Here is a 27,811-nt window from a genome sequence, read left to right on the forward strand (position 1 = left end):
CCATTGAGCATGTTTGGGACTGGATGAAGCGTCGTCTCACACGGTCTGCACGTCCAGCACGAACGCTGGTCCAACTGAGGCGCCAGGTGGAAATGGCATGGCAAGCCGTCCCACAGGACTACATCCAGCATCTCTACGATCGTCTCCATGGGAGAATAGCAGCCTGCATTGCTGCGAAAGGTGGATATACACTGTACTAGTGCCGACATTGTGCATGCTCTGTTGCCTGTGTCTATGTGCCTGTGGTTCTGTCAGTGTGATCATGTGATGTATCTGACCCCAGGAATGTGACAATAAAGTTTCCCCTTCCTGGGACAATGAATTCACGGTGTTCTTATTTCAATTTCCAGGAGTGTATATATACTGCTTCACACCAAAAGAAAATTGGCTGTCCCCATTACTAATGAAGGAATTTTTCCATCAGTTGGTGTCATATAGCTGATTACATATATTTTAAAAACCAACTGCTGGATAATGACTCCCTCCACATTTTCTATTCTTACAGTTTCAGTTAGATGTATTCATGTTAATGTAATCTACTCCCTTCCACAAGCGCACATCATCTTGGCCTTTTATTACCTCTTGCAATCCAATTAAGAACTTCTCTGGTTCATCTGCCAACCACTGGCTGAGCTCAATGTCCCACTTAAATCCATTTCATTTTCTTTACATTAAGTCAATTGAAGTTTTAAGATTCATCCATTCACTCCCCTTGTGTGCAGCATAGTAAAAATGTTGACAGTGTGTTACCATAGTAGTTTGGAGGCACTCAAGTGATCATGGCATGGTGTAGCCTATAACAATCTCTTAACTGTCAGCATCTACAGAGCAAAATAAACTTTTTGTTGCAGATACAGCAGAACTTTAGTTTAAAAAATCTCTATTTTGCTTACCGTTCCCTGTCATTTTCACTAATTTTATTTATTTTATTGTCAGTCTACTGATTGTTTCCAACTGCCCTACATTAAAAAAAGGCAAATTGTTCTATGAATTCGCCATTAACTACATAATTTTCTTTCTAAAATTTGACTATTGATTATCTCAGTCTTATAATTTATTTGAAACTTGCGTATTTTTTCCTTCCATTCATTGTTGAAGTTTATCAGCACTGTAGAAAAATTTTGTCATCAAAAGGGTGGCAGTACTGGCATTTTCCATTAACACTAATTGCTACTCCTTCTCTCTTGAAACTCAGCTTGTTCTTTTGCTCACGTAAAATCCAAATGCCCCCCCCCCCCCCTCACTTTTCCTATGTACAGTCATTACACATACAACCTATTCCTATCTTCCTTTAATGTCATAAATTGATTTTATGATTACTAAGTATGTAAAAATTAGACGTGTGAGGTAAGTATTGTAAGATAGTCCATACCCATAATAAGCAGTGGAGGATGTCAGAAAATAAAAATATTATTAATAAATAAAATTATACTGTCATATGCACGTAGTAGTAATAAATTATACCTGTCCATTCTGCACCATGTTTTTCCAACAATCACGCAATGACTGGTATTCATAGGACTTCTTCTTCATATAGTCCATTCTCTCCTTCCCAGACATTCCTTCAGGATAAACATTTAGTATATGCTTCCAAACAACTTTCCTGTAAAGGCAAAAATTCACTGTAAAGGCAAAAATTCATAGTCCACATAAGTAACTATCTGCCTGACTAATAACAACTATTCCCTCTCTAGATACAGAAACAACACTAGAAAATTACTTCATAACTTACTCCAAAGCTGGAAAGTACAAGCTTTAACAGAAGGTTTATCTTATGAAATAGCTACAACAGTCACTGGAGTAATGGTAAATTTTATTTTGTTTCTTCTCAATATGTATGAGTCAAATTAAGAGGTGAATACAATCTCTTGGTCAGCATAATGTGCATTATAATGGAAGTTGAAAGAGTCCATATTGGTATCTTCTTCCAACATATTTGTCTAGAAACAATAACACACGAAGAATCTCATCTACATATTAAACAGGTAGACGGGAACCTGGGAGAAGATCACTTTGGGTTCTACATAAATCTAGAAACAGGAAAAGCAATACTGACCTTATGACTTACCTTAGGAGATAAAGACTGAAGAAAAGTAAAACCCACATTTATATTTTTTTTTAAATTCAAAAGAAAGTTTTGGACAGTGTTGATTTGACTACACTCTTTGGTACTTTGAAATTATCATGGATAACATAAAGGGGGAGAGGGGGGGGGGGGGGGGGGGAGGCTAGCTGCAACTTACATAAGAAGCAGATTATTGTTATATGAGTAACAAGACATGAAAGAGTTGCAGTAGTTCAGACTGGAGTGAACCTATCCCCATTTTATTCAATCTGTACATTAATCAAGCAGGACAGGAAACCAACGAGAAATTTGGAAAGGGAATTAAAATCCAGGGAGAAGAAATTTTAAAAAAAATTGAAGTTTGCCAATAACATCGTAATTATGTCAGGAACTGAAATGATATTGGAAGATCAGCTGAATGGAATGGATAGCGCCTTGAAATGAAGTTATAAGACAAACATAAAAGTAAAACAGGACTAATGGAGAGTAATCAAATTAAATTATGTGATGCTGAGGAAATAAGACACGAAATTAGAAACTAAAAATCGTAGATATGTTTTTCTGTTTGGACAGTAAAATAACTGGCAACGGTTGAAGTAAAGAGGGCATAAAATGCAGACAGCAAGAAAAGGGTTTCTGAAAACGAGAAATTTGTTAACACTGGATATAAATTTAAGTGTTAGAAAGTTTTTCCTGCAAGTATTTATATAGGGTATAGCCTTTTATGGAAATGAGATGTGGATGATAAAGAGTTCAGAGAAGCAGAAAACAGAGTGTGGTGCTACCAATTAGATGGGTAGACTGGATAACTAATGAAGAGGTACTGAACTGAAATGAGAAAACAAATTTATGGGTGTCAATTGACTAAAAGAAGGGGCTGGTTAATGGGACAGATGCATCAAAGATTAGTTAATTTGGTAATGGATAGAATGGGAGAGGGGTTTAGTCTTCTTGAGGAAGACCAAAGCTTGACTGTAGTGACCAGGTTCAAGTGGGTGTAACCTGCAGTAATTATGCAGAGGTGAAGAGACTTGCACACGTTAGACTAGTGTGGAGAAATGCATCTAACAAATTTCTGGACTGAGGATCACAATAACATCACTTTATAATACATGTTCAAACTAATATTATACACAAGGAATGTCACTTGTACTGTGGGTACTGTCTCATATTTGGGATTTCCTCTTTGAGGACTGCTCGTCAGGTTCAGAGAAGAAAAGGATCACCTAACCAAAGATTACCACCCAGTTTCCATGAGTGTTGTCCATAAGCATAGAAGAGCAGAATAGGTCATGAGAGGAGAACAATAAAATCACCACAAGATAATTGTCCTGCAAAATTTAGTTTGAATCACCAAAAATGGAAGGAATCATTTGTACAGAACTTAGACAACACAGATTATTAGATTGTCTCAGGCTAATTGATAGATATGCATAACAGTCTGTCTAAAGGACTAATGGTTGGCAGAGTTCAGAAACGAAAGGTTTGAGATTCTTTATGCGCTCAAAGTAACTGATGGAAGTAATATGGACATCACTATTACTTCTCTAATTGACAAATAGTTGCAATTCATCTACTAATAAAACTATGATAATTATGACAAGTAAGAAGAGATAGACATTATTGAACAAAAGAGTCACATTAAACATGGGTCTAGGCAGTGTGGTTTAGTTTCATCAGAGGTGGTAGGCCAATACATATTTCTCATACATCTATTTTCAACAAGTTATTGCAGGGTTTCCATCATCTGATGGACAAAGAAATCATAAATGTTTTGATTTTGTTTATCTGCTGGGTAAATTTATCCAAAAGTCTGAACGGTACTCCAGGAATAGCAGAAGATGAGAAATCTAGAAAAAACCAAAACCAAGGAAAAGTTCAGTAATAATGCAATTTGTTTCTGGGCTGATAATGAAGAATAAAAATTTAGTCATAAAAGGGAGACCATTAGAACTGTTACTTTCACAACCCCCTTCTTCAGTATGCCATATATTAAACAGAAAGCATACAGTGAAAAAGAATTTAATTTCACTCAATTTTTTCCAAGATGCATAGAGCAAGATAGAATGCTGATTTCATACATCTACATTTATAGCTACAAACATACTCTGCAAAACACCATGTGGTGTTTGGCAGAGGGTACAATGTACAACTACTATTCATTTCCTTTCCTGTTTCACTTACAAATGGAGTGGGGGAAAAATGGCTGTCTATGTGCCTCCATTGGCACCCTAATTTCTCTTTTCCTGTGCCTATGGACCTCCGGCAATAGAATTATTCCGTGGTTACCTGCAAAATGCCTGTTGTCTAAATTATCTTAATAGTATGAATATCTCAATAGTGTTCTGTGAAAAGAATGCCATCTTCCCTCCATGGATTCCCATCTGAGTTCACAAAGCATCTCTGTAACAGCTGTGCATTGATCAAACCCACTGATATCAAATCTAGCAGCATTGCTCTAGATTGCTTTGATGTCTTCCTTCAATCTAGTATGGTGGGAATCCCAAGCACTTAAGCTGTACTCAAGAATGGGTGCACAAGTATTTTATATGCAGTCTCCCTTGTAGGTAAGCTACACTTTTCTAAAACTCTCTCACTAAACCAAAGTCAATCTGTGACAAAGCAAGATGGGAAAATTTTAATTCCCCTCTTGTTTTGCCACATCTGCCTCCTTAAATTCGTTTTGTTACTTTTAACTATTTACCATTAACATAAGTGAATATATCTGCATTTCCATAAAAGAGAAAGGATAGCCCGCAGTTTTAAAGAATATAACACCAGATCTAATTTCATACTTAGTTTTATGTATGTAATTAAATTTCTAATTTATTTTGACTATTCCTAGTTAGTATCTTTCATCATAGGGTGAAATCAATAATTGTTGATATATAAACAAATATAAATTCTGTACTAATAATGAACGTTTGGAAGACGAAAGACTAGTAATCTTAAAGTATCTATTTGGCTCTATTTGAAAACATGTTAATCGAATGAGTTAAGTTTTAATTGCAATTCCTGTAGTTAACTTTTAACAATGTGTAGTTTCAGTACCTATTGTTGTGAGGACATATAAGTGTCCGATTTTTGCTTATGAAACAGTCATTCCACAGCTGAGATTCAGACAAGGAACCTGTGTTGGTTAGAGCAACAACAATGCATCAGTGTAATAGTGAAACAAGTGTTACACCAATAGGCCGTGTGTTACAACAATGACAGTGACTGCTCCATACATAACTTTATATTCTTCAAGAACTGTGAACTTCGTGGTTAGGTTTTTACTGCTCATAGATGTCCAACAGGAAACTATTGAAGCAGGATGTGGATGTTCGCCTGAAACCTATTGATGAGGTTTATCGAAAGTTAAACAATAATGCACTGACCATATATAACTGTGTATTATTGGCGGTTTGTGATAAGTTAAAGTAAAGGACTGTGAAACAATTGTGCATCTGTCGGCTATATCTTTTACGGTAGACAGTAGTGCATGTCCATCCTCTATTTTTTCAGCCAGTGCGTCCACACTGAGGACAACAAATGAATAGACAAAGCAAGCAAAACTGCTACAAATCCCTTGCCTTCCCTATTAGTGTCCTTATGGACTCGTTCCATTTTGTATCTCTTTGCAACATTATCTCTAGATATTTATTGATATGACTGTGTCAAGCATCACGCCACAGATATTTTATTTGAACATTACGTGATTTTCTTCCTTATTATCTGCATTAACTCTTAACACATTTAAAGCAAGCTGTCATGCATCACAGTAAATAAAAATTTTGTCTTAGTTATCCTGTATCCGTCACCCGATGATACTTCCTCATACACCACTGAGTCATCAGCAAACAGTTGCAGATTGCTGCTCATGCTATCCATCAGATTACGTATAAATATATTAAAAACAAAGATTCCAAGACTTACCAAGCGGGAAAGCGCCGGCAGACAGGCACATGAACAAAACACACAAACACACACACAGAATTACGAGCTTTCGCAACTGGCAGTTGCTTCGTCAGGAAAGAGGGAAGGAGAGGGAAAAATGAAAGGATGTGGGTTTTAAGGGAGAGGGTAAGGAGTCATTCCAATCCCGGGAGCGGAAAGACTTCCCTTAGGGGAAAAAAAGGACAGGTGTACACTCGCGCACACACACACACACACACACACACACACACACACACACACACACACACACACACACATATCCATCCGCACATACACAGACACAAGCAGACATATTTAAAGGCAAAGAGTAAGGGCAGAGATGTCAGTCGAGGCGGAAGTACAGAGGCAAAGAAGTTGTTGAAAGACAGGTGAGGTATGAGCGGCGGCAACTTGAAATTAGCGGAGGTTGAGGCCTGGCGGATATCGAGAAGAGAGGATATACTGAAGGGCGAGTTCCCATCTCCGGAGTTCGGATAGGTTGGTGTTGGTGGGAAGTATCCAGATAACTCGGACGGTGTAACACTGTGCCAAGATGTGCTGGCCGTGCATCAAGGCATGTTTAGCCACAGGGTGATCCTCATTACCAACAAACACTGTCTGCCTGTGTCCATTCATGCGAATGGACAGTTTGTTGCTGGTCATTCCCACATAGAAAGCATCACAGTGCAGGCAGGTCAGTTGGTAAATCACATGGGTGCTTTCACATGTGGCTCTCCCTTTGATCGTGTACACCTTCCGGGTTACAGGACTGGAGTAGGTGGTGGTGGGAGGGTGCATAGGACAGGTTTTACACCGGGGGCGGTTGCAAGGGTAGGAGCCAGAGGGTAGGGAAGGTGGTTTGGGGATTTCATAGGGATGAACCAAGAGGTTACGAAGGTTAGGTGGACGGCGGAAAGACACTCTTGGTGGAGTGGGGAGGATTTCATGAAGGATGGATCTCATTTCGGGGCAGGATTTTAGGAAGTCGTATCCCTGCTGGAGAGCCACATTCAAGGTCTGATCCAGTCCCGGGAAGTATTCTGTCACAAGTGGGGCACTTTTGGGGTTCTTCTGTGAGAGGTTCTGGGTATGAGGGGATGAGGAAGTGGCTCTGGTTACCTGCTTCTGTACCAGGTTGGGAGGGTAGTTGCGGGATGCGAAAGCTGTTTTCAGGTTGTTGGTGTAATGGTCAAGGGATTCAGGACTGGAGCAGATTCGTTTGCCACGAAGGCCTAGGCTGTAGGGAAGGGACCGTTTGATATGGAATGGGTGGCAGCTGTCATAATGGAGGTACTGTTGCTTGTTGGTGGGTTTGATGTGGACGGATGTGTGCAGCTGGCCATTGGACAGATGGAGGTCAACGTCTAGGAAAGTGGCATGGGATTTGGAGTAGGACCAGGTGAATCTGATGGAACCAAAGGAGTTGAGGTTGGAGAGGAAATTCTGGAGTTGTTCTTCACTGTGAGTCCAGATCATGAAGATGTCATCAATAAATCTGTACCAAACTTTGGGTTGGCAGGCCTGGGTAACCAAGAAGGCTTCCTCTAAGCGACCCATAAATAGGTTGGCATACGAGGGGGCCATCCTGGTACCCATGGCTGTTCCCTTTAATTGTTGGTATGTCTGGCCTTCAAAAGTGAAGTAGTTGTGGGTCAGGATGAAGCTGGCTAAGGTGACGAGGAAAGAGGTTTTAGGTAGGGTGGCAGGTGATCGGCGTGAAAGGAAGTGCTCCATTGCAGCGAGGCCCTGGACGTGCGGGATATTCGTGTATAGGGAAGTGGCATCAATGGTTACAAGGATGGTTTCCAGGGGTAACAGACTGGGTACGGATTCCAGGCGTTCGAGAAAGTGGTTGGTGTCTTTGATGAAGGATGGGAGACTGCATGTAATGGGTTGAAGGTGTTGATCTACATAGGCAGAGATACGTTCTGTGGGGGCTTGGTAACCAGCTAAATGGGGCGGCCAGGATGTTTGGGTTTGTGAATTTTAGGAAGTAGGTAGAAGGTAGGAGTGCGAGGTGTCTGTGGGGTGAGGAGTTTGATGGAGTCAGGTGAAAGGTTTTGTAGGGGGCCTAAGGTTCTGAGGATTCCTTGAAGCTCAGCCTGAACATCAGGAATGGGATTACCTTGGCAAACTTTGTATGTAGAGTTGTCTGAAAGCTGACGCAGTCCCTCAGCCACATACTCCCGACGATCAAGTACCACGGTCGATATCCACCAGGCCTCAACCTCCGCTAATTTCAAGTTGCCGCCGCTCATACCTCACTTGTCTTTCAACAACTTCTTTGCCTCTGTACTTCCGCCTCGACTGACATCTCTGCCCTTACTCTTTGCCTTTAAATATGTCTGCTTGTGTCTGTGTATGTACGGATGGTGTGTGTGTGTGTGTGTGTGTGTGTGTGTGTGTGTGTGTGTGTGTGTGCGCGCGCGAGTGTACACCTGTCGTTTTTTTCCCCTAAGGGAAGTCTTTCCGCTCCCGGCATTGGAATGACTCCTTACCCTCTCCCTTAAAACCCACATCCTTTCATTTTTCCCTCTCCTTCCCTCTTTCCTGACGAAGCAACTGGCAGTTGCGAAAGCTCGTAATTCTGTGTGTGTGTTTGTGTGTTTTGTTCATGTGCCTGTCTGCCGGCGCTTTCCCGCTTGGTAAGTCTTGGAATCTTTGTTTTTAATATGTTTTTCCCATGTGGAAGTTTCTTTCTATTAGATTACATATAAAAGATGCTTTAACTTACCAAACGAAAGACAGTAAAAAAAACACCAACACACACACAAATTTCAAGCTTTCGCATCCCAAGGTTGCTTCATCAGGAAAGAGGGAAGGAGAGGAAAAGGCGAGAGGTTGTGGGTTTTAAGGGAGAGGGTTAGGAATCATTCCAATCCCAGGAGTGGAAAGACTAATACTTACCTTAGGGGGAAAAAAAGGACAGGTATACACTTTCGCATGCGCGCGCGCCCACACACACACACACACACACACACACACACACACACACACACACACACACACACACACACACACACACACACACACTTCACAGTGTAGGCATGTCAGTTGGTAAATCACATGGGTGCTTTCACATGTGGCTCTGCCTCTGATCGTGTACAACTTCCGGGTTTCAGTACATTCCCTACCCTCTGGCTCTTACCCTTGTAACCCCTCCCAGTGTAAATCATGTCCCATGCAGTCTCCCACCACCACCACCTACTCCAGTTCTGTAACCTGGAAGGTGTACACGATCAAAGGCAGAGCCACATGTGAAAGCACCTATGTGATTTACCAACTGACCTGCCTACACTGTGAAGCTTTCTATGTGGGAATGACCAGCAACAAACTGTCCATTCGCATGAATGGACACGGGCAGACAGTGTTTATTGGTAATGAGGATCACCCTGTGGCTAAACATGCCTTGGTGCATGGCCAGCACATCTTGGCACAGTGTTACACCGTCCGAGTTATCTGGATACTTCCCACTAACACCAACCTGTCAGAACTCCGGAGATGGGAATTTGTCCTTCAGTATATCCTCTCTTCTCGATATCCGCCAGGCCTCAACCTCCGCTAATGTCAATTTGCCGCCGCTCATATCTCACCTGTCTTTCAACAACTTATTTGCCTCTGTACTTCCGCCTCAACTGACATCTCTGCCCAAACTCTTTGCCTTTACAAATGTGTGTGTGTGTGTGTGTGTGTGTGTGTGTGTGTGTGTGCGCGCGCGCGCGCAGCGCGCGCGCGCGTGCAGAAGTGTACACCTGTCCTTTTTCCCCCCTAAGGTAAGTCTTTCCACTCCCGGGATTGGAATGACTCCTTACCCTCTCCCTTAAAACCCACATCCTTTCGTCTTTCCCTCTCCTTCCCTCTTTCCTGAAGAAGCAACCGTTGGTTGCAAAAGCTAGAATTTTGTGTGTATGTTTGTGTGTCTATCAACCTGCCAGCACTTTTGTTTGGTAAGTCACATCATATATTATATATATATATATATATATATATATATATATATATATATATATATGTGAGAGAGCGGTCATTTCACACTTCCTGGAGCTCTCATTTCTCTGACAAACACACACACACACACACACACACACACACACACACACACACACACACACACACACACACACTTGAAGACAATGTACTGGGCTCTATTACCTAAGAAGTCTTTGAGCGACCCACATATCTGGGAAATTTAACATAAGCAAACGAATGTCATCCATAGTTACAACGTAGAGTTATTTATGACAAACGTCACAGTGCCAGACATCTCAGAGAAACTTTGTTAAGAATTATCTGATGTAACCTTGCACCTTCATAGAGGTGAAACTCAGAGTGTGCTGCAATATTTACTACGCATAATGTTAAGCCCACACCTACTACAGTAGTACAAGTTTATATGCCAACTAGCTCTGCAGATGACGAAGAAATTGAAGAAATGTATGATGAAATAAAAGAAATAGTGAAGGGAGATGAAAATTTAATAGTCATGGGTGACTGGAATTCGAGTGTAGGAAAAGGGAGAGAAGGAAACGTAGTAGGTGGATATGGATTGGGGCTAAGAAATGAAAGAGGAAGCTGCCTGGTAGAATTTTGCACAGAGCACAAATTAGTCATAGGTAACACTTGGTTTAAGAATCATGAAAGAAGGTTGTATACATGGAGAAACCCTGGAGATACTAAAAGGTATCAGATTATATAATGGTAAGACAGAGACTTAGGAACCAGGTTTTAAATTGAAGGACATTTCCAGGGGCAGATGTGGACTCGGACCACAATCAATTGGTTATGACCTGTAGATTGAAACTGAAGAAACTGCGAAAAGGAGGGAATTTAAGAAGGTGGGACCTGGATAAACTAAAAGAACCAGAGGTTGTACAGAGTTTCAGAGAGAGCATAAGGGGACAATTGACAGGAATGGGTAGCTTTGAGGGATGAGGTAGTGAAGGCAGCAGAGGATCAAGTAGGTAAAACGACAAGGGCTAGTAGAAATCCTTGGGTAACAGAAGAAATATTGAATTTAATTGATGAAATGAGAAAATATAAAAATGCAGTAAATGAAGCATGCAAAACGGAATACAAACGCCTCAAAAATGAGATCGACAAGAAATACAAAATGGCTAAGCAGGGATGGCTAGAGGACAAATTTAAGGACGTAGAGGCGCATAGGACTAGGGGTAAGATAGATACTGACTACAGCAAAATTAAGGAGACCTTTGGAGAAAAGGGAACCACCTGCATGACTATCAAGAGCTCAGATGGAAACCCAGTTCTAAGACACTGTGTGAAGAGTTTGACAGAGCACTGAAAGTGCCCGAGTCGAAACAAGGACCCCGGAGTAGATAACATTCCATTGGAACTACTGATGGCCTTGGGAGAGCCAGTCCTGACAAAACTCTACCATCTGGTGAGCAAAATGTATGAAACAGGCGAAATACCCGCAGACTTCAAGAAGAATATAATAATTCCAATCCCAAAAAAGGCAGGTGTTGACAGATGTGAAAATTACCGAACAATCAGTTTAATAATCCACAGCTGCAAAATACTAATACGAATTCTTTACAGACGAATGGAAAAACTAGTAGAAGCCGACCTCGGGGGAGATCAGTTTGGATTCTGTAGAAATACTGGAACACGTGAGGCAATACTGACCTTACGATTTATCTTAGAAGGAAGATTAAGGAAAGGCAAACCTACATTTCTAGCATTTGTAGACTTAGAGAAAGCTTTTGATAATGTTGACTGAAATACTCTTTCAAATTCTGAAGATGGCAGGGGTAAAATACAGCAGGGAGCAAAAGGCAATTTACAATTTGTACAGAAACCAGATGGCAGTTATAAGAGTCGAGGGGCATGAAAGGGAAGCAGTGGTTGGGAAGGGAGTGAGACAGGGTTGTAGCGTATCCCCAATGTTATTCAATCTGTATATTGAGCAAGCAGTAAAGGAAACAAAAGAAAAATTCGAAGTAGGAATTGAAATCCACATAGAAGAAATAAAAACTTTGAGGTTCACTGATGACGTTGTAATTCTGTTAGAGGCAGAAAATGACCTGGAAGAGCAGCTGAATGGAATGGACAGTGTCTTGAAAGGAGGATATAAGATGGACAGCAACAAAAGCAAAACGAGGATAATGGAATGTAGTCAAATTAAATTGGATGATGCTGTGGGAATTGAATTAGGAAATGAGACGCTTTAAGTAGTAATTGAGTTTTGCTATTGGGGAGCAAAATAACTGATGATGACTGAAGTAGAGAGGATATAAAATGTAGACTAGCACTGGCAAGGAAAGCATTTCTGAACAAGAGAAATTTGTTAACATCGAGTATAGATTTAAGTGTCAGGAAGGCTTTTCTGAAAGTATTTGTATGGAGTGTAGCCACATATGGAAGTGAAATATGGACGATAAATAGTTTGGACAAGAAGAGAATAGAAGCTATTGAAATGTGGTGCTACAGAAGAATGCTGAAGATTAGATGGGTAGATCACATAACTAATGAGGAAGTATTGAATAGGATTGGGGAGAAGAGAAGTTTGTGACACCACTTGACCAGAAGAAGGGATCGGTTTGTAGGACATGTTCTGAGGCATCAAGGGATCACCAATTTAGTACTGGAGGGCAGCGTGGAGGGTCAAAATCGTAGAGGTAGACCAAGAGATGAATACACTAAGCAGGTTCAGAAGGATTTAGGATGCAGTACGTACTGGCAGCTCCCTCTTTCATTCCTTACTCCCATTCCATATTCACCTACTACATTTCCTTCTTTTACTTTTCCTACTATCGAGTTCCAGTCACCCGTGACTATTAAATTTCCCTCTCCCGTTGGGCTGGAATATGTGAGAGTCTTTCAATCATGCCTGTCTGCAACTTGACGTGTCTTCTTTATGGTAAGTAGTCATCTATCTTTTCCTGAATTGTTGATATTCCTACCTGGAGTTCCCATTGTTTGGTTGTAAACATATTTGTTTGCACTTTTAAGTTACGTCCAAATCAAAATTAATTCTTTTTTATTGTTATATAAGTTATGTGTTAGAACAAAGATACGCAATTTGCGGAACAGTTGATATAGTGCCCACACAACAAAATTTAAAAAAAAAAAATATCACTATATTATAATATCACTGTATTATACTATGGACATGGTGTCACATGAGCCAGAATGTTAAGTGTCACAGAAACATAGGAACATAGGAAATAATAATTTTAATGGTTTCAAGCACACCATACAAATGTTGCATTTTTACAGTTGCCACCATACCACTGAAATATGAACCCACAAAAATGATCAGGAGACAAGTTAAGGTGTTTGTCGCAAGAAATAAAAAGACATTTAACTTGCCAGTCATACTGGAACTAATGCACAAAGCTATGTTGCACATCACTTCTGAACTCTGATGTGATACAGAACTAAAAGAAAAGAAGAAGAGAAAATGTGGCATGTGGATTCCACTGTTTATCAACATGTCATCAATGTTTCAGATGACAATTCCAGTACTGAAATGCATTTCTCAGATATGGATGTGGACAGAGTTCAGCAGCAAACCTGAGCAGACTACCAAAAAGTATCACACAGGGACAGCCCACGAAGTGACAATACCTTCAGTGGCCTCAATATTTAACTATACAATGAAATCCTTGTAACATCTCCCGAGTCACAAATAGCTCATGCAGAAAAATTACCCTGTGTTTATATTAGGAATTTCCAACACTCTTGGCTTTAATTACAATACTATGTTAACTAAGAATGAGAGCACAATCTGCTTTCCCTGTTATGTAAAAAGAGCATACTATTGCCAAGGTTTTGCCAAATATTATTTCAGTATGTTTTAGAATAAAATGACGTTCAAAGTTATATTTTTTCTCTGCTCGTCGCTTTTTATATCTTAATGCAACTGCTCACATTACTGCATGTTAGCTGGACCAGCTCGTTGACTTGTGCTGTCCAAGTTAAATGCACCAGTAAAGCTGTTGTGCCATATTATTGCTCAGACAATGAGTGCCTAACACACAGAATAAAACATATCCCTATTATTGTACTTGAATGTACTTTAGACAGCTTGGCTTCTGCCCCACATGAAGTGAATTCCAATGAGATTCCAGCAAACATGGAAGAATTCATGTTGTAATGTTTACATCAGGTTTGTTCTTATAATGAACACAGTATAGTTCAAGGATGCCTTTATGTAACTTCCTTTGTAAACCACCTATTCTAAAATTCTGAACAGAGCTCAAAAAAATTTCAAATATAATTGAATAATGACCCACATCTTCAAATGCACCACTGCCACAATTTCATCCAATATTGCAAAACCTGTCATAGCTAACACATAGATTAATCTTGGCTGACTGTGCTAGGTGTGATCTGTCTCAACAGCAGCTCATGAAACACCAGCAGTGGAAACAGATCTAATTTCATTCAGCCATTCAATTGTGGGAGAAAAAATCACTAAACAGAGAGAGAATAGCAGTTGCAATATACATCAAAAATGCTTTCTGCAAAGGTAGCAACATTAGAGAATATTCCATGAACTGTTATTCACATTCTCGGCTACACAGTGCCACATAATATGACACAGTGGCAAATTAGCTGAAGTTAGAATGCACTGTGTAGACTACTATTTCTGGGACTTTACTAGATTGCTTCAAATTAGTTTCTTGAACACTAGTTTGCAAAATGAAAACTAATTTGTAGAGTGTATGAAAGAGTACAAAAATTTGCAATAAAAGTTGTATTGCATCAAATATCTAACCAAAATTCACTATGTTATGAGTAAAGTGCGTCAAGAAGTTGCAATTAACAATAGTGCCATGTAATTGTGTAACTGACTGTTTTAAATTATCAGTGTCAAAAGACAGATTGTGATCCGATCAGCCACATGATGAGTATGCATGCGACCAAGCCACTACAATCCAATTCCATCAGTGGATGAATTATCAGACTTTCCACATACGTAGAATAGTGAAAAGAATACTAGAAGTGCTAGTGTTTACCATGACTTATCATTGGTTCCACCTCAGCAAACTTTGACCAACAAAACAAAAGCAATAAAATCTGTATTCTTTCTTCAGTTAGCATTAAAAAAGAGCCACTTCTTGGAGTGCATTGTCACAGAATTAAAGCGATTTGTTTAAAATAACAAAGCCTCAAATAATTACATGTTATGTTTCTGAATTGTTTCTGTAAAAGTCCGAAGCAAAACATCATAACAAGAAGATATTGTTGAGTGAATGGTGCATATAACATGAATAATTAATTTGGATGGTGTAATGAAATCAACAGTCGGAAATAAGGGTTATCTAAAGCGAAGAATATGATACCCATAGTAAAGAGTTGAAGTAATTTCACGACTGTATTATGTTGCCAGAAAATGTGCTTAATTTATTAATTTAATCATGAATATGTTCTTTTGTAATAAATAATGAACTTGTTTAAGATGTTAAATACATATCAGTAGACCAAAGAAGCTATGAAGTGGGAATATCTGCAACTTCGAGACACATGTTGGCTTGCCCGCCACTTTTTTTTTCAGTCTTGGAGGAAGACATTCATGCTTTTGTAACCAATGATGTATAATGGAGTTAGATAATCAATCTTGATAGTAAAAACGGTAAGAAGTGCAAACCTACATTGCAAGTAGTGTAGTTCGGAACAAAAAGTTTGAATAAATATAATGTTTAGCAAAAAGTATTCCAATCTGGTGGAGTTTATTTAAACAGAAAAAACTCAGGTCATGCTTGATGTTGGAATGATCCTTTCCCAGACAATGAAACCCCCTAGACAAACGAGATCTGCAGTTATTGGGTATGTAATCTTTCAGCAACTACTAACTAATTCGAGCTGAAATTGTGCTGGGACTGGACTTATTATTCCCATTCAAATAGCCTATTGAATGGAAACCAATAACAAGTGGTGAGAGTGCTGTCCTACCACACTATACTGCGAAGGTTCTATAAACAATTCTTCAGTTATTTAAGAAACCAGTAAGGTAACAACCAGTACAATGGTCTGGAACCTAGCTAAAACATTAAATGCCTGCTTCTTCTCGACAAAGTTGAACAGACTGTACCAACAACCAAATGTAGACATCTGTACCAACAACCAAATGTAGACATCTGTACCAACAACCAAATGTAGACATCTGTACCAACAACCAAATGTAGACATCTGTACCAACAACCAAATGCCGAAAAGTTACCATGGTGTTATCAAAATTGCCACGTGTCACTATTGCTACAATCAGAGTAATGAATTTTGGTTGAAAATTTTTATCACAATTGTTTTTATTCTTTAAACCTGCAAACAACCATCTAGCTTTCTGTTGCAAAACTCCTGATGGGTACATATTTTATTACACGCCAATTGCACTTCAAAATTCAAGATTTTTGTTGACTTAGGATTGTTTTACTACTAGAAAAGGTAAGAAACACTGAAGGAAATGTTGGTTATGCATGGTTTTGGTTGCATTAAATTCCATATTGTTTGCACATCTCAAAGCACATTCTTCTGTTTCAGATATGGAATGACCCATAAGAAAGGTCAAAATCGATAATCCAAAAAAGTGAACCAGTTGGAGTCTGTATTTGTGCATGATACTGAAAATAGTTGCAGCATCCACAGATACATATACATTTATGAAATAAGAACCTGAGATAAGAGTCAATTTTCATTGCAAAAAGACTTGCTTTTTTACACTGGCTTCTGATCATGAAATAAATCATTACCGTTACTTATTAGCTGCCTATTTTAGTAAACAAATAATTTTTGAGCAGTTACTGGTTTTGCAAATGTGGTTGCATACAATTTTACTCAATTTTACAACCTCTGCAGTTTACCTTGAAAATTAAGTTATATTTTTAGGTTCAACCTATTGCTACACTTGTGAAAAGAGAGGGGGATATATACACGAAAGGATGTGGGTTTTAAGGGAGACTTACTTAGGGGGAAAAAAGGAAAGGTATATACACGCACGCACGCATACAGACACTAGCACACATATATAAAGGCAAAGAGTTTGGACAAAGATGTCAGTTGAGGTGGAAGTACAGAGGCAGAGATGATGTAGAATGACAGGTGAAGTGTGAGCGGCGGCGAATTGAAATTAGCGGAGGTTGAGGCCTGGCGGATATCGAGAAGAGAGGTTATACTGAAGGGCGAGTTCCCATCTCCGGAATTCTGACAGGTTGGCGTTAGTGGGAAGTATCCAGATAACTCGGACAGTGTAACACTGTGCCAAGATGTACTGGCCTTGCACCAAGGCATGTTTAGCCACAGGGTGATCCTCATTACCAACAAACACTGTCTGCCTGTGTCCATTCATGCGAATGGACAGTTTGTTGCTGGTCATTCCCACATAGAAAGCTTCACAGTGTAGGCAGGTCAGTTGGTAAATCACGTGGGTGTTTTCACAGGTGGCTCTCCCTTTGCTCGTGTACAACTTCCGGGTTACAGGACTGGAGTAGGTGGTTGTGGGAGGGTGCATAGGACAGGTTTTACACCGGGGACGGTTACAAGGGTAGGGAAGGTGGTTTGGGGATTTCAAAGGGATGAACCAAGAGGTTACGAAGGTTAGGTGGATGGCGGAAAGACACTCTTGGTGGAGTGGGGAGGATTTCATGAAGGATGGATCTCATTTCAGGGCAGGATTTCGGGAACTCGTGTCCCCGTTGGAAAGCCACATTCAGAGTCTGATCCAGTCCCAGAAAGTATCCTGTCATAAGTGGGGCACTTTTGGGGTGGTTCTGTGGGAGATGCTGGGTTTGAGGGGATGAAGAAGTGGCTCTGGTTATTTGCTTCTGTACCAGATTGGGAGGGTAGTTGCGGGATGCGAAAGCTGTTTTCAGGTTATTGGCGTAATGGTTCAAGGATTCAGGACCGTTTGATATGGAATGGGTGGCAGCTGTCAAAATGGAGGTACTGTTTCTTGTTTTTGGGTTTGATGTGGACGGATGTGTGAAACTGGCCATTGGAAAGATGGAGGTCAACGTCAAGGAAAGTGGGGACGAGAGGGGCGGGAGTGGGTGCGGGGGACGAGAGGGGCGGGAGTGGGAGCGGGGGAGGAGAGGGGCGGGAGTGGGAGCGGGGGAGGAGAGGGGGCGGGAGTGGGAGCGGGGGAGGAGAGGGGGCGGGAGTGGGAGCGGGGGAGGAGAGGGGGCGGGAGTGGGAGAGGGGGAGGAGAGGGGGCGGGAGTGGGAGAGGGGGAGGAGAGGGGGCGGGAGTGGGAGAGGGGGAGGAGAGGGGGCGGGAGTGGGAGAGGGGGAGGAGAGGGGGCGGGAGTGGGAGTGGGGGAGGAGAGGGGGCGGGAGTGGGAGTGGGAGAGGGGAGGGCTGGGAGTGGGAGTGGGAGAGGGGAGGGCTGGGAGTGGGAGTGGGAGAGGGGAGGGCTGGGAGTGGGAGTGGGAGAGGGGAGGGCTGGGAGTGGGAGTGGGAGAGGGGAGGGCTGGGAGTGGGAGAGGGGAGGGGTGGGAGTGGGAGTGGGAGAGGGGAGGGGTGGGAGTGGGAGTGGGAGAGGGGAGGGGTGGGAGTGGGAGAGGGGAGGGGTGGGAGTGGGAGTGGGAGAGGGGAGGGTGGGAGTGGGAGAGGGGAGGGTGGGAGTGGGAGAGGGGAGGGTGGGAGTGGGAGAGGGGAGGGTGGGAGTGGGAGAGGGGAGGGTGGGAGTGGGAGAGGGGGAGGGTGGGAGTGGGAGAGGTGGGAGTGGGAGAGGTGGGAGTGGGAGAGGTGGGAGTGGGAGAGGTGGGAGTGGGAGAGGTGGGAGTGGGAGAGGTGGGAGTGGGAGAGGTGGGAGTGGGAGAGGTGGGAGTGGGAGAGGTGGGAGTGGGAGAGGGGAGGGTGGGAGTGGGAGAGGGGAGGGTGGGAGTGGGAGTGGGAGGGGTGGGAGTGGGAGGGGTGGGAGTGGGAGGGGTGGGAGTGGGAGGGGTGGGAGTGGGAGGGGTGGGAGTGGGAGGGGTGGGAGTGGGAGGGGTGGGAGTGGGAGGGGTGGGAGTGGGAGGGGTGGGAGTGGGAGGGGTGGGAGTGGGAGGGGTGGGAGTGGGAGGGGTGGGAGTGGGAGGGGTGGGAGTGGGAGGGGTGGGAGTGGGAGTGGGAGGGGTGGGAGTGGGAGGGGTGGGAGTGGGAGGGGTGGGAGTGGGAGTGGGAGGGGTGGGAGTGGGAGGGGTGGGAGTGGGAGTGGGAGTGGGAGGGGTGGGAGTGGGAGTGGGAGGGGTGGGAGTGGGAGTGGGAGGGGTGGGAGTGGGAGGGGTGGGAGTGGGAGGGGTGGGAGTGGGAGGGGTGGGAGTGGGAGAGGTGGGAGTGGGAGAGGTGGGAGTGGGAGAGGTGGGAGTGGGAGAGGTGGGAGTGGGAGAGGTGGGAGTGGGAGAGGTGGGAGTGGGAGAGGTGGGAGTGGGAGAGGTGGGAGTGGGAGAGGTGGGAGTGGGAGAGGTGGGAGTGGGAGAGGTGGGAGTGGGAGAGGTGGGAGTGGGAGAGGTGGGAGTGGGAGAGGTGGGAGTGGGAGAGGTGGGAGTGGGAGAGGTGGGAGTGGGAGAGGTGGGAGTGGGAGAGGTGGGAGTGGGAGAGGTGGGAGTGGGAGAGGTGGGAGTGGGAGAGGTGGGAGTGGGAGAGGTGGGAGTGGGAGAGGTGGGAGTGGGAGAGGTGGGAGTGGGAGAGGTGGGAGTGGGAGAGGTGGGAGTGGGAGAGGTGGGAGTGGGAGAGGTGGGAGTGGGAGAGGTGGGAGTGGGAGAGGTGGGAGTGGGAGAGGTGGGAGTGGGAGAGGTGGGAGTGGGAGAGGTGGGAGTGGGAGAGGTGGGAGTGGGAGAGGTGGGAGTGGGAGAGGTGGGAGTGGGAGAGGTGGGAGTGGGAGAGGTGGGAGTGGGAGAGGTGGGAGTGGGAGAGGTGGGAGTGGGAGAGGTGGGAGTGGGAGAGGTGGGAGTGGGAGAGGTGGGAGTGGGAGAGGTGGGAGTGGGAGAGGTGGGAGTGGGAGAGGTGGGAGTGGGAGAGGTGGGAGTGGGAGAGGTGGGAGTGGGAGAGGTGGGAGTGGGAGAGGTGGGAGTGGGAGAGGTGGGAGTGGGAGAGGTGGGAGTGGGAGAGGTGGGAGTGGGAGAGGTGGGAGTGGGAGAGGTGGGAGTGGGAGAGGTGGGAGTGGGAGAGGTGGGAGTGGGAGAGGTGGGAGTGGGAGAGGTGGGAGTGGGAGAGGTGGGAGTGGGAGAGGTGGGAGTGGGAGAGGTGGGAGTGGGAGAGGTGGGAGTGGGAGAGGTGGGAGTGGGAGAGGTGGGAGTGTGGGAGAGGTGGGAGTGGGAGAGGTGGGAGTGGGAGAGGTGGGAGTGGGAGAGGTGGGAGTGGGAGAGGTGGGAGTGGGAGAGGTGGGAGTGGGAGAGGTGGGAGTGGGAGAGGTGGGAGTGGGAGAGGTGGGAGTGGGAGAGGTGGGAGTGGGAGAGGTGGGAGTGGGAGAGGTGGGAGTGGGAGAGGTGGGAGTGGGAGAGGGGAGGGTGGGAGTGGGAGAGGGGAGGGTGGGAGTGGGAGAGGGGAGGGTGGGAGTGGGAGAGGGGAGGGTGGGAGTGGGAGGGGTGGGAGTGGGAGGGGTGGGAGTGGGAGGGGTGGGAGTGGGAGGGGTGGGAGTGGGAGGGGTGGGAGTGGGAGGGGTGGGAGTGGGAGTGGGAGAGGGGATGGGTGGGAGTGGGAGAGGGGATGGGTGGGAGTGGGAGAGAGGAGGGGTGGGAGGGGAGTGGGGGCTTGGATGGTGGGTAGGGAGGGGAGGGAGGGGAGGGATGAGAGGGTGGGGATGGAGGGGATGGAGGGGGAAGAGCGAACTGGCTAAAATCCATAATCAGTCAAACTATTTTTTAATATCATTTTACAGTTTAATCTCTAATTCTTAGGTACTTTCAGTCTACAGTTGGTCTACAATCTCTGCATAGGTGTCCATTTGAGTGATGACATAACGTGACATCACGATGCTGCCACTACCTTTTAGTTTAATACTATCCGTACATACTCTCAGTTGTTAGCTATGGAATTCTTTTATGAGGAACAAATGCATAAAATACGAAGACAATTTTCAGACTAAAGATTATACAATAATTGTTTTGAAGAGATTACAGAGATTATTAAAACAATCTTATTTAACCCTCTAACCACAGGTGCTCTTCCTACTTTTTTTTTATATAAAATCACAAGACATTTTTATTCAATAGTATGAATAGTAGTTAGGATAGGATTATGGAAATACAAGAAGAGAACTGAAAACTTAGTTTAGAGTTTATTTTTAAGTGACATTTAATGCAAATGATATGGGAAACACTAAAATTGCATTCAACATTATAAAAGAATAAGCTTATTGATAAACTTTCTAAGTGTTATGTATCTTAAATCATGGTCAATACACAAGCTTGGGCATATGGTTACAAAACTGCTGCCATCAGAAGGTATATTTGTAAGTATGTGAGAGAGACTGGAGAATGTGTAAAATGTAACTCTTGCTGTTTCAGACAGCAAAATACTTCCTACGACATTTCAGAGTAAAAGAAAAGGAGTTGACAGGAAAATGGCAGCTTGCTATGTTCCAGAGAAACAGAAAAGTATTTGACATGAAAATTATGACTTCTAATGAGCGAACAGAGCAGAAGTTATGTGCAACACAATAATCACAGGCCCCATGAAATTGTCCTAAAAGAGCTGAATGTACATGTTTTCATTACCCATGACTGGAGGGTTAGACAGTGAAAAGTACTTATCAAGCAACAACTTTTACATAGTGAAGGGTTTCTTACATATTACAGAACAGGAGTTTGACAAAAACTGTTACAATTTTCACCTATTTTTTCTCAAAAATCATACACTAAAGCTTATTGTTGTGTGATAATAATATCTTATCCTTTCTATTTGCTTAGTATCTCACTCATTATGGAGGGATGTTGACTCGGTTTATCAGGCAAGGAAAATGAAGTTGCAGTATACAAAGTGGAAAGCAATCACCACCACCACCACCACCACCACCACCACCACCTTCTTCTTCTTCTTCTTCTTCTTCTTCTTCTTCTTCTTCAAGGCCTGATTTCAGGAGATTGTGTAGTGTGTGCAGGAGTGATTGGTGTTGAGACATAAATGAAAGTGTAGCACTAGATTTTTACATCAAGAAATGACTTCTTTGGAAGAATGTCTAAATAAAACAATATTGTGCACTAGGACTAAATGAAGATGATGTGCTATTTTAAGCAGATTGGCCTTTTGTTAGGAAGGATGGAGGCTTTAATTCCCATTCTGCCATTCTGATTCATGTTTTGTGTGTTTTCTCTAATTACTTGAAAAAAATGCTGGGAAGGTTGCTACTACAAAGCCATGGTCAACTACCTGCCCAAACCTTGTGAAATGTTTTATTTGCGCACAAGACTTACATAAGTGGAGTGTTTGCACTATTTGTAAAAATTAAAAATGAGCTTAAACAAACAACCTATTTTGGAGGATTTTATTTTTTTATGATTATGAAATAAACATTTAAATTTGGTCCACATATCAGATATACCAATAATTCTACATCTAATCATCATTGTGTAATTTGTATCTTGCCAGTCAACACCTTTCATATTACAGCTATGGATAACTTCAATTTCATTCAACATCAGTGCTATACAAATTGGTTACTATGTAATATGGCTATGCAATACCCTGCTCATAAAATATTCACATTTAGTGACAAAATCCAGGTATGAAGATTGTAAAGACAATGGATGAAGGAAGTGGAGAGGGAAAAACAGATGTGCACAGATACCAACAGAAGGTGAGGGTTACATCTATGCAGTAGTGATGTTAAATTATGTGGAAAAAGAAGCAGTAATTAGGATCTGAACAAGAGCACATGAACTACTGTTGAATATGAAAAACAAGTCATTTGCAACTGAAATAATCATTTACTACAAAAGTGAAAAACTGAATTCAAACGATAATTAACTCATCCTTGAAAAACATCAGTTCATTTGATGAAAAATCACGCACAGACAATATCATATAATTCCTCACACAGACGTACCTCAAGCTTGGTTCTATACCGCCAAGGTATATGACTGTACGTAGTTCACGGGTCTGGATAACCTGCCCTATTGGGTCAAGAAATTTACGAAATTCAGCGTCTGTCAATGGGGGCCTTGGTGGAGTGTTCAGGAATGCTGGTTGTTGATCTTCAACTAAATTTAAAGCACGCTGCACCATATTAAATGTTCTTTCCACTTGGTTCATTATTATGCCTGGTAGCCTGTTTTGCAATTTTGTTTCTGAGAGAGCAACACGATTAGTGTCAGCTGACCCAGGGGTCTCCCATTCATCTGAACTTTCCTCAAATGGTTTCATATCCACTTGAAGTACCAAGCATGGTTCAGAAGCACTGTAAATGACAAGCCACACAGTGAAATTATGGACTTAGAGCTATCATATGTGCAGTCAACATACAAATGATCTAAATAAACAAAATAATTATTATGTTAGAAAAGTCCTTGGTGAAATATAAAAAATTAAGAAAGTACTCTCTCTCTCTCTCTCTCTCTCTCTCTCTCTCTCTCTCTCTCACCCCCTGTACAGTGACTGTTCCCTGGATGACTGCATCATGTCAGCACTACACTGCCTCACAACTTAGAAAGGATTTGTGACAGGTTGAGTGGGTGGAAAAAGAGGCCAATAGCAATAGCGGGTGGGAGGGTTTGGTAAGTGTGACTAAAAGGGGTGGGGGTGGGGGGGAGGCAGCATGCACATGGGATAAAAATGTGGCACACTGTGCAGAGTGTACCACTGGCATGGAGAAATGGATCTGGACGAAGGAGGGTATACAACGAAGGAGGGGGGGATACTGAGGAGAGGAGGGTGTGAGTGTAGGATAAGGGCTGTTAAGCCTGTGGGGCAGGAGTGGAGGCTGAGATGGGGCAAGGCCTGCAAGAAATTGAGGCCAGGATGATCACAGTCTCTATGGATGTGTTGCAAGAATTATTCCAAACTATGGAATTCAGATAAAATGGTGTTCGAGGGAAGGATTCAGATGGCACAGGTAGTGAACCAAGCACAGAAACGTAGCATTCTTCAGTAGTTTTTCTGTCATGGCTGCTCTTGCGTGAAGTTTGGCACAGTGACCATCATTAATTTGGGTGGACAGATGATTTGTATAATATGTGGACACACACACACACACACACACACACACACACACACACACACACATTCTTCTAAAGTTGAAAACACACACAAACAAACAAACAAACACACACACACACACACACACACACACACACACACACACACACACACAGTTCACACAAGCACAACCTACAATTGCATGATCAATGTCTCTGGATATTGAGGTCAGAAATGTGCCTGGTGGGAGAAGCAGTTTGTGGATGGTTGAGGTAAGGAGGAAGCTGGGGCAGTGAGGGGAAGGTACAGCAGGGGAGGGGAGGGGGAGTGTGTAGTTTTGCTTACAGGGGTAAGCTTTAACGTGCAGACACAAGGTTTAAGGGAGGGGAAGGAGTCAGTGGGAGGGGGTCGTGCAAAGGGGAGTAGGAAAGAAGAGAAGTAAAGCACAGGAAATAAATCTAGTGGGCACACTGGTGGAATACAAGGCTGAGTAGTGATGCAGCGTGAGCAGGGAAGGGACTAGGCAGTTGAAGGATGGGGACTAGTGAAGGTTGAGGCCAGAGGGTTCCACAAATGCAGGATATATTGCAGGTAGAGTTCCCATCCGTGCAAATCAGAAAAGATGGCGTGGTAGAAAGGATTCAGATGGCACATTCTGCGAAGCAGCCATTGAAGTGAATCACATTGTGTTGGGCAGCACATTCACCAACAAGCTGGCCATCCATCTCTTGGTCCCTGTTTGTTAGTGGCCATTCATGTGGACAGACAGTTCGAGCACATGATTGCTTTTGAGGCGGTCCTGCATATAAGGGAACAGGTTATGCCAGTGACAGGACTGGAGTAGGTGGTGATAGGAAGATGCAAGGGGCAGGTCTTGCATCTGCATCTGTTGCAGGGATATGAGCCATGAGGCAATGGGTCAGTAGCAGGGGTGGAGTAGGCATGAACAAGAATATTGCATAAGTTTGGTTTGTGGCAGAATACCACTGTGGGAGGGAGGGATCAGGATGAGGGAAGGTCTTTAAGATGTCCAGCATGACTGAATTTGGATGTGGGGAAAAAGGTAAGGTCTTTGCAAAAGACTATTACTTCTGTGGGACTAAGGATTTTGGAGGCAAAGATCATGGCTGTGTTTCAAAACTGCTTAGGTTCAGAATTCTGTATCGTGATGGGAGTGAGTTTCTGAGGGTGTGATAAGTGTGGTACATCTGCGAGGCAGGGATTGTCAGCTACGCATGGATGTGGGGAAAGCTTGGAGGCTGTTGTACAGGGTGTCTGATACGTCACTCCCTATTTTTAAATATAGATAATTTCCCCCCATGAACCAATAACTTTGACATTGCTGGGGAGGCATGCATGCCTCAGCGATACAGATAGTCGTACCGTAGGTGCAACCACAATGGAGGGGTAATGTTGAGAGGCACAATTGGCTCTAAGCACTATGGGCCTTAACATCTTAGGTCATTAGTCCCCTAGACTTAGAACTACTTAAACCTACCTAACCTAAGGACATCACACACAACCATGGCCGAGGCAGGATTCAAATCTGCAACTGTAGCAGCAGTGCGGTTCCAGACTGAGGTGCCTAGAACCACTTGGCCTGTTGAGAGGCCCGGCAAACGTGTGGTTCCAGAAGAGAGGCAGCAGCCTTTTCAGTAGTTGCAGGGGCAACAGTTTGGATGACTGACTGACCTGGCCTTGTATCATTAACCAAAATGGCCTTGTTGGGCTGGTACTGAAAATAGCTGAAAGCAAGGGGAAACTGCAGCTGTTATTTTTCCTGAGGGCATGCAGCTTTACTGTACAGTTAAATGATGATGGCATCATCTTGAGTAAAATATTCCAGAGGTAAAATACTTCCCCTTTCAAATCTCTGGGCAGGGACTACTCAGGACAACGCCATTATCAGGAGAAAGAAACTGGCATTCTACAGACCGGAGCATGGAATCGCAGATCCTTTAATCGGGCAGGTAGGTTACAAAATTTAAAAAGGGAAATGGATAGGTAAAAGTCAGATATAGTGGGAATTAATGAAATATGGTGGCAGGAGGAACAAGACTTTTGGTCAGGTGAAAACAGGGTTATAAATACAAAATCAAATAGGGGTAATGGAGAAGTAGGTTTAATAGTGAATAAAAAAAAAGGATCAAGAGTAAGCTACTACACACAGCATAGTGAACACATTAGTGTAGCCAAGATAGACACGAAGCCCACGCCTACCACAGTAGTACAACCTTATATGCCAACTAGTTCTGCAGATGATGAACAGATTGAAGAAAGGTATGATAAGATAAAAGAAAGTTTTCAGACAGTGAAGGGAGGTGAAAATTTAATAATCATGAAGGACTGGAATTCAATAGTAGGAAAAGGAAGAGAAGGAAAAGTAGCAGGTGAATATGGAATGGGGGTAAGGAATTAAAGAGGAAGCCGTCTGGTAGAATTTTGCACAAAGCATAACTCAATAATACTTGGTTTAAGAATCATGAAAGAATGTGGCACACATGGAAGAGGCCTGGAGACACTGGAAGGATTTAGATACATTATATAATGGTAAGAGAGATTTAGGAACCAAGTCTTAAATTGTAAAATATTTCCAAGGGCAGATGTGGACTCTGAGCACAATTTATTGGTTATGAACTGTAGTCTAAAACAGAATAACTGCAAAAACATAGCAATTTAAGGAGATGGGACCTGGATAAAGTGAAAGAAACAAATGTCGTGGAGAGTTTCAGACAAAGCATTAGGGAATAATTGACAGGAACAGGAGAAAGAAATACAGTAGAAGAAGAATGGGTAGCTTTGAGAGATGAAATAGTGAAGGCAGCAGAGGATCAGGTAGGTAAAAAGATGAGGGATAGTAGACATGCTTGGCTAACAGAAGTGATGAAAGGAGAAAATATAAAAATGTAGTAAATGAAACAGGGAAAAAGGAATGCTAACGTCTCAAAAATGAGATCGACAGGAAGTGCAAAAAGTCTAAGCAAGGATGGCTACACAACAAATGTAAGGATGTAGATCCATATATCACTAGGGGTCACACACATACTGCCTAAAGGAAAATTAAAGGGACCTTTGGAGAAAAGATAACCACTTGTATGAATATCAAGAGCTCAGCTTCTAAGCAAAGAAGGGAAAGCAGAGAGGTGGGAGTATATAAAGGGTCTATACAAGGGTGATGTACTTGAGAGCAATATTATGGAAATGGAAGATGATGTAGTTAAAAATGAAATGGGAGATATGATAGTGTGTGAAGAATTTGACAGAGCACTGAAAGACCTAAGTCGAAACAAGGCCCTGGGAGTAGAACTACTGATAGCCTTGGGAGAGCCAGCCCTGACAAAACTCTTCCATCTGGTGAGAAAGATGTACGGGACAGGTGAAATACCCTCAAACAACAAAAGGGTGAAGACTATTTCTAATTTTTGTGTTAACACAATATTAAAACTAAATTTTGATACATTTAGATATTATACGTACAACAAACCAGTTATATTACTTAATGGTGCACCAACAATCTACACTTTCATGTATTGTGCATGGATGAGATGGTTGATAACAGTGTGGCTCATAAGTCAGAGCACATGTGGTTTGGAAGGTGACAGATGAAAAACAGGAAATAGGAGATAGAAAAGGACAGATGCCAAGTAAAGTAACGTGTTAGACAATAATAACAAAGGAAAACCGCACTTGTTTTGGCATGGAAGAAAAGCACTATGCAAAATCAAATAATGGAAAATCCAATTGTGAATAATGA

At 43.0% G+C, this 27,811-nt stretch overlaps 1 protein-coding gene across 2 annotated transcripts in view; it reads right to left on the minus strand.

Moving 5' to 3' along the window:
* LOC126322364 (uncharacterized) overlaps window positions 1-27,811 on the minus strand; it is a 129,969-nt gene that overhangs the window by 65,190 nt on the left and 36,968 nt on the right. Inside the window, exons 4-5 of one of the 2 annotated variants that reach the window (XM_049994285.1) lie at window positions 22,970-23,320; window positions 1,465-1,603 (exon numbers count right to left, since the gene is read on the minus strand). In XM_049994285.1, the coding sequence (XP_049850242.1) occupies window positions 1,465-1,603; window positions 22,970-23,320 (490 nt within the window). The remainder of the gene's footprint in view (window positions 1-1,464; window positions 1,604-22,969; window positions 23,321-27,811) is intronic. The other variant, XM_049994290.1, reaches the window with a different exon arrangement.

Source organism: Schistocerca gregaria, chromosome 2 (genome assembly GCF_023897955.1).
Source record: "Schistocerca gregaria isolate iqSchGreg1 chromosome 2, iqSchGreg1.2, whole genome shotgun sequence".
Lineage (NCBI taxonomy): Eukaryota > Metazoa > Arthropoda > Insecta > Orthoptera > Acrididae > Schistocerca > Schistocerca gregaria.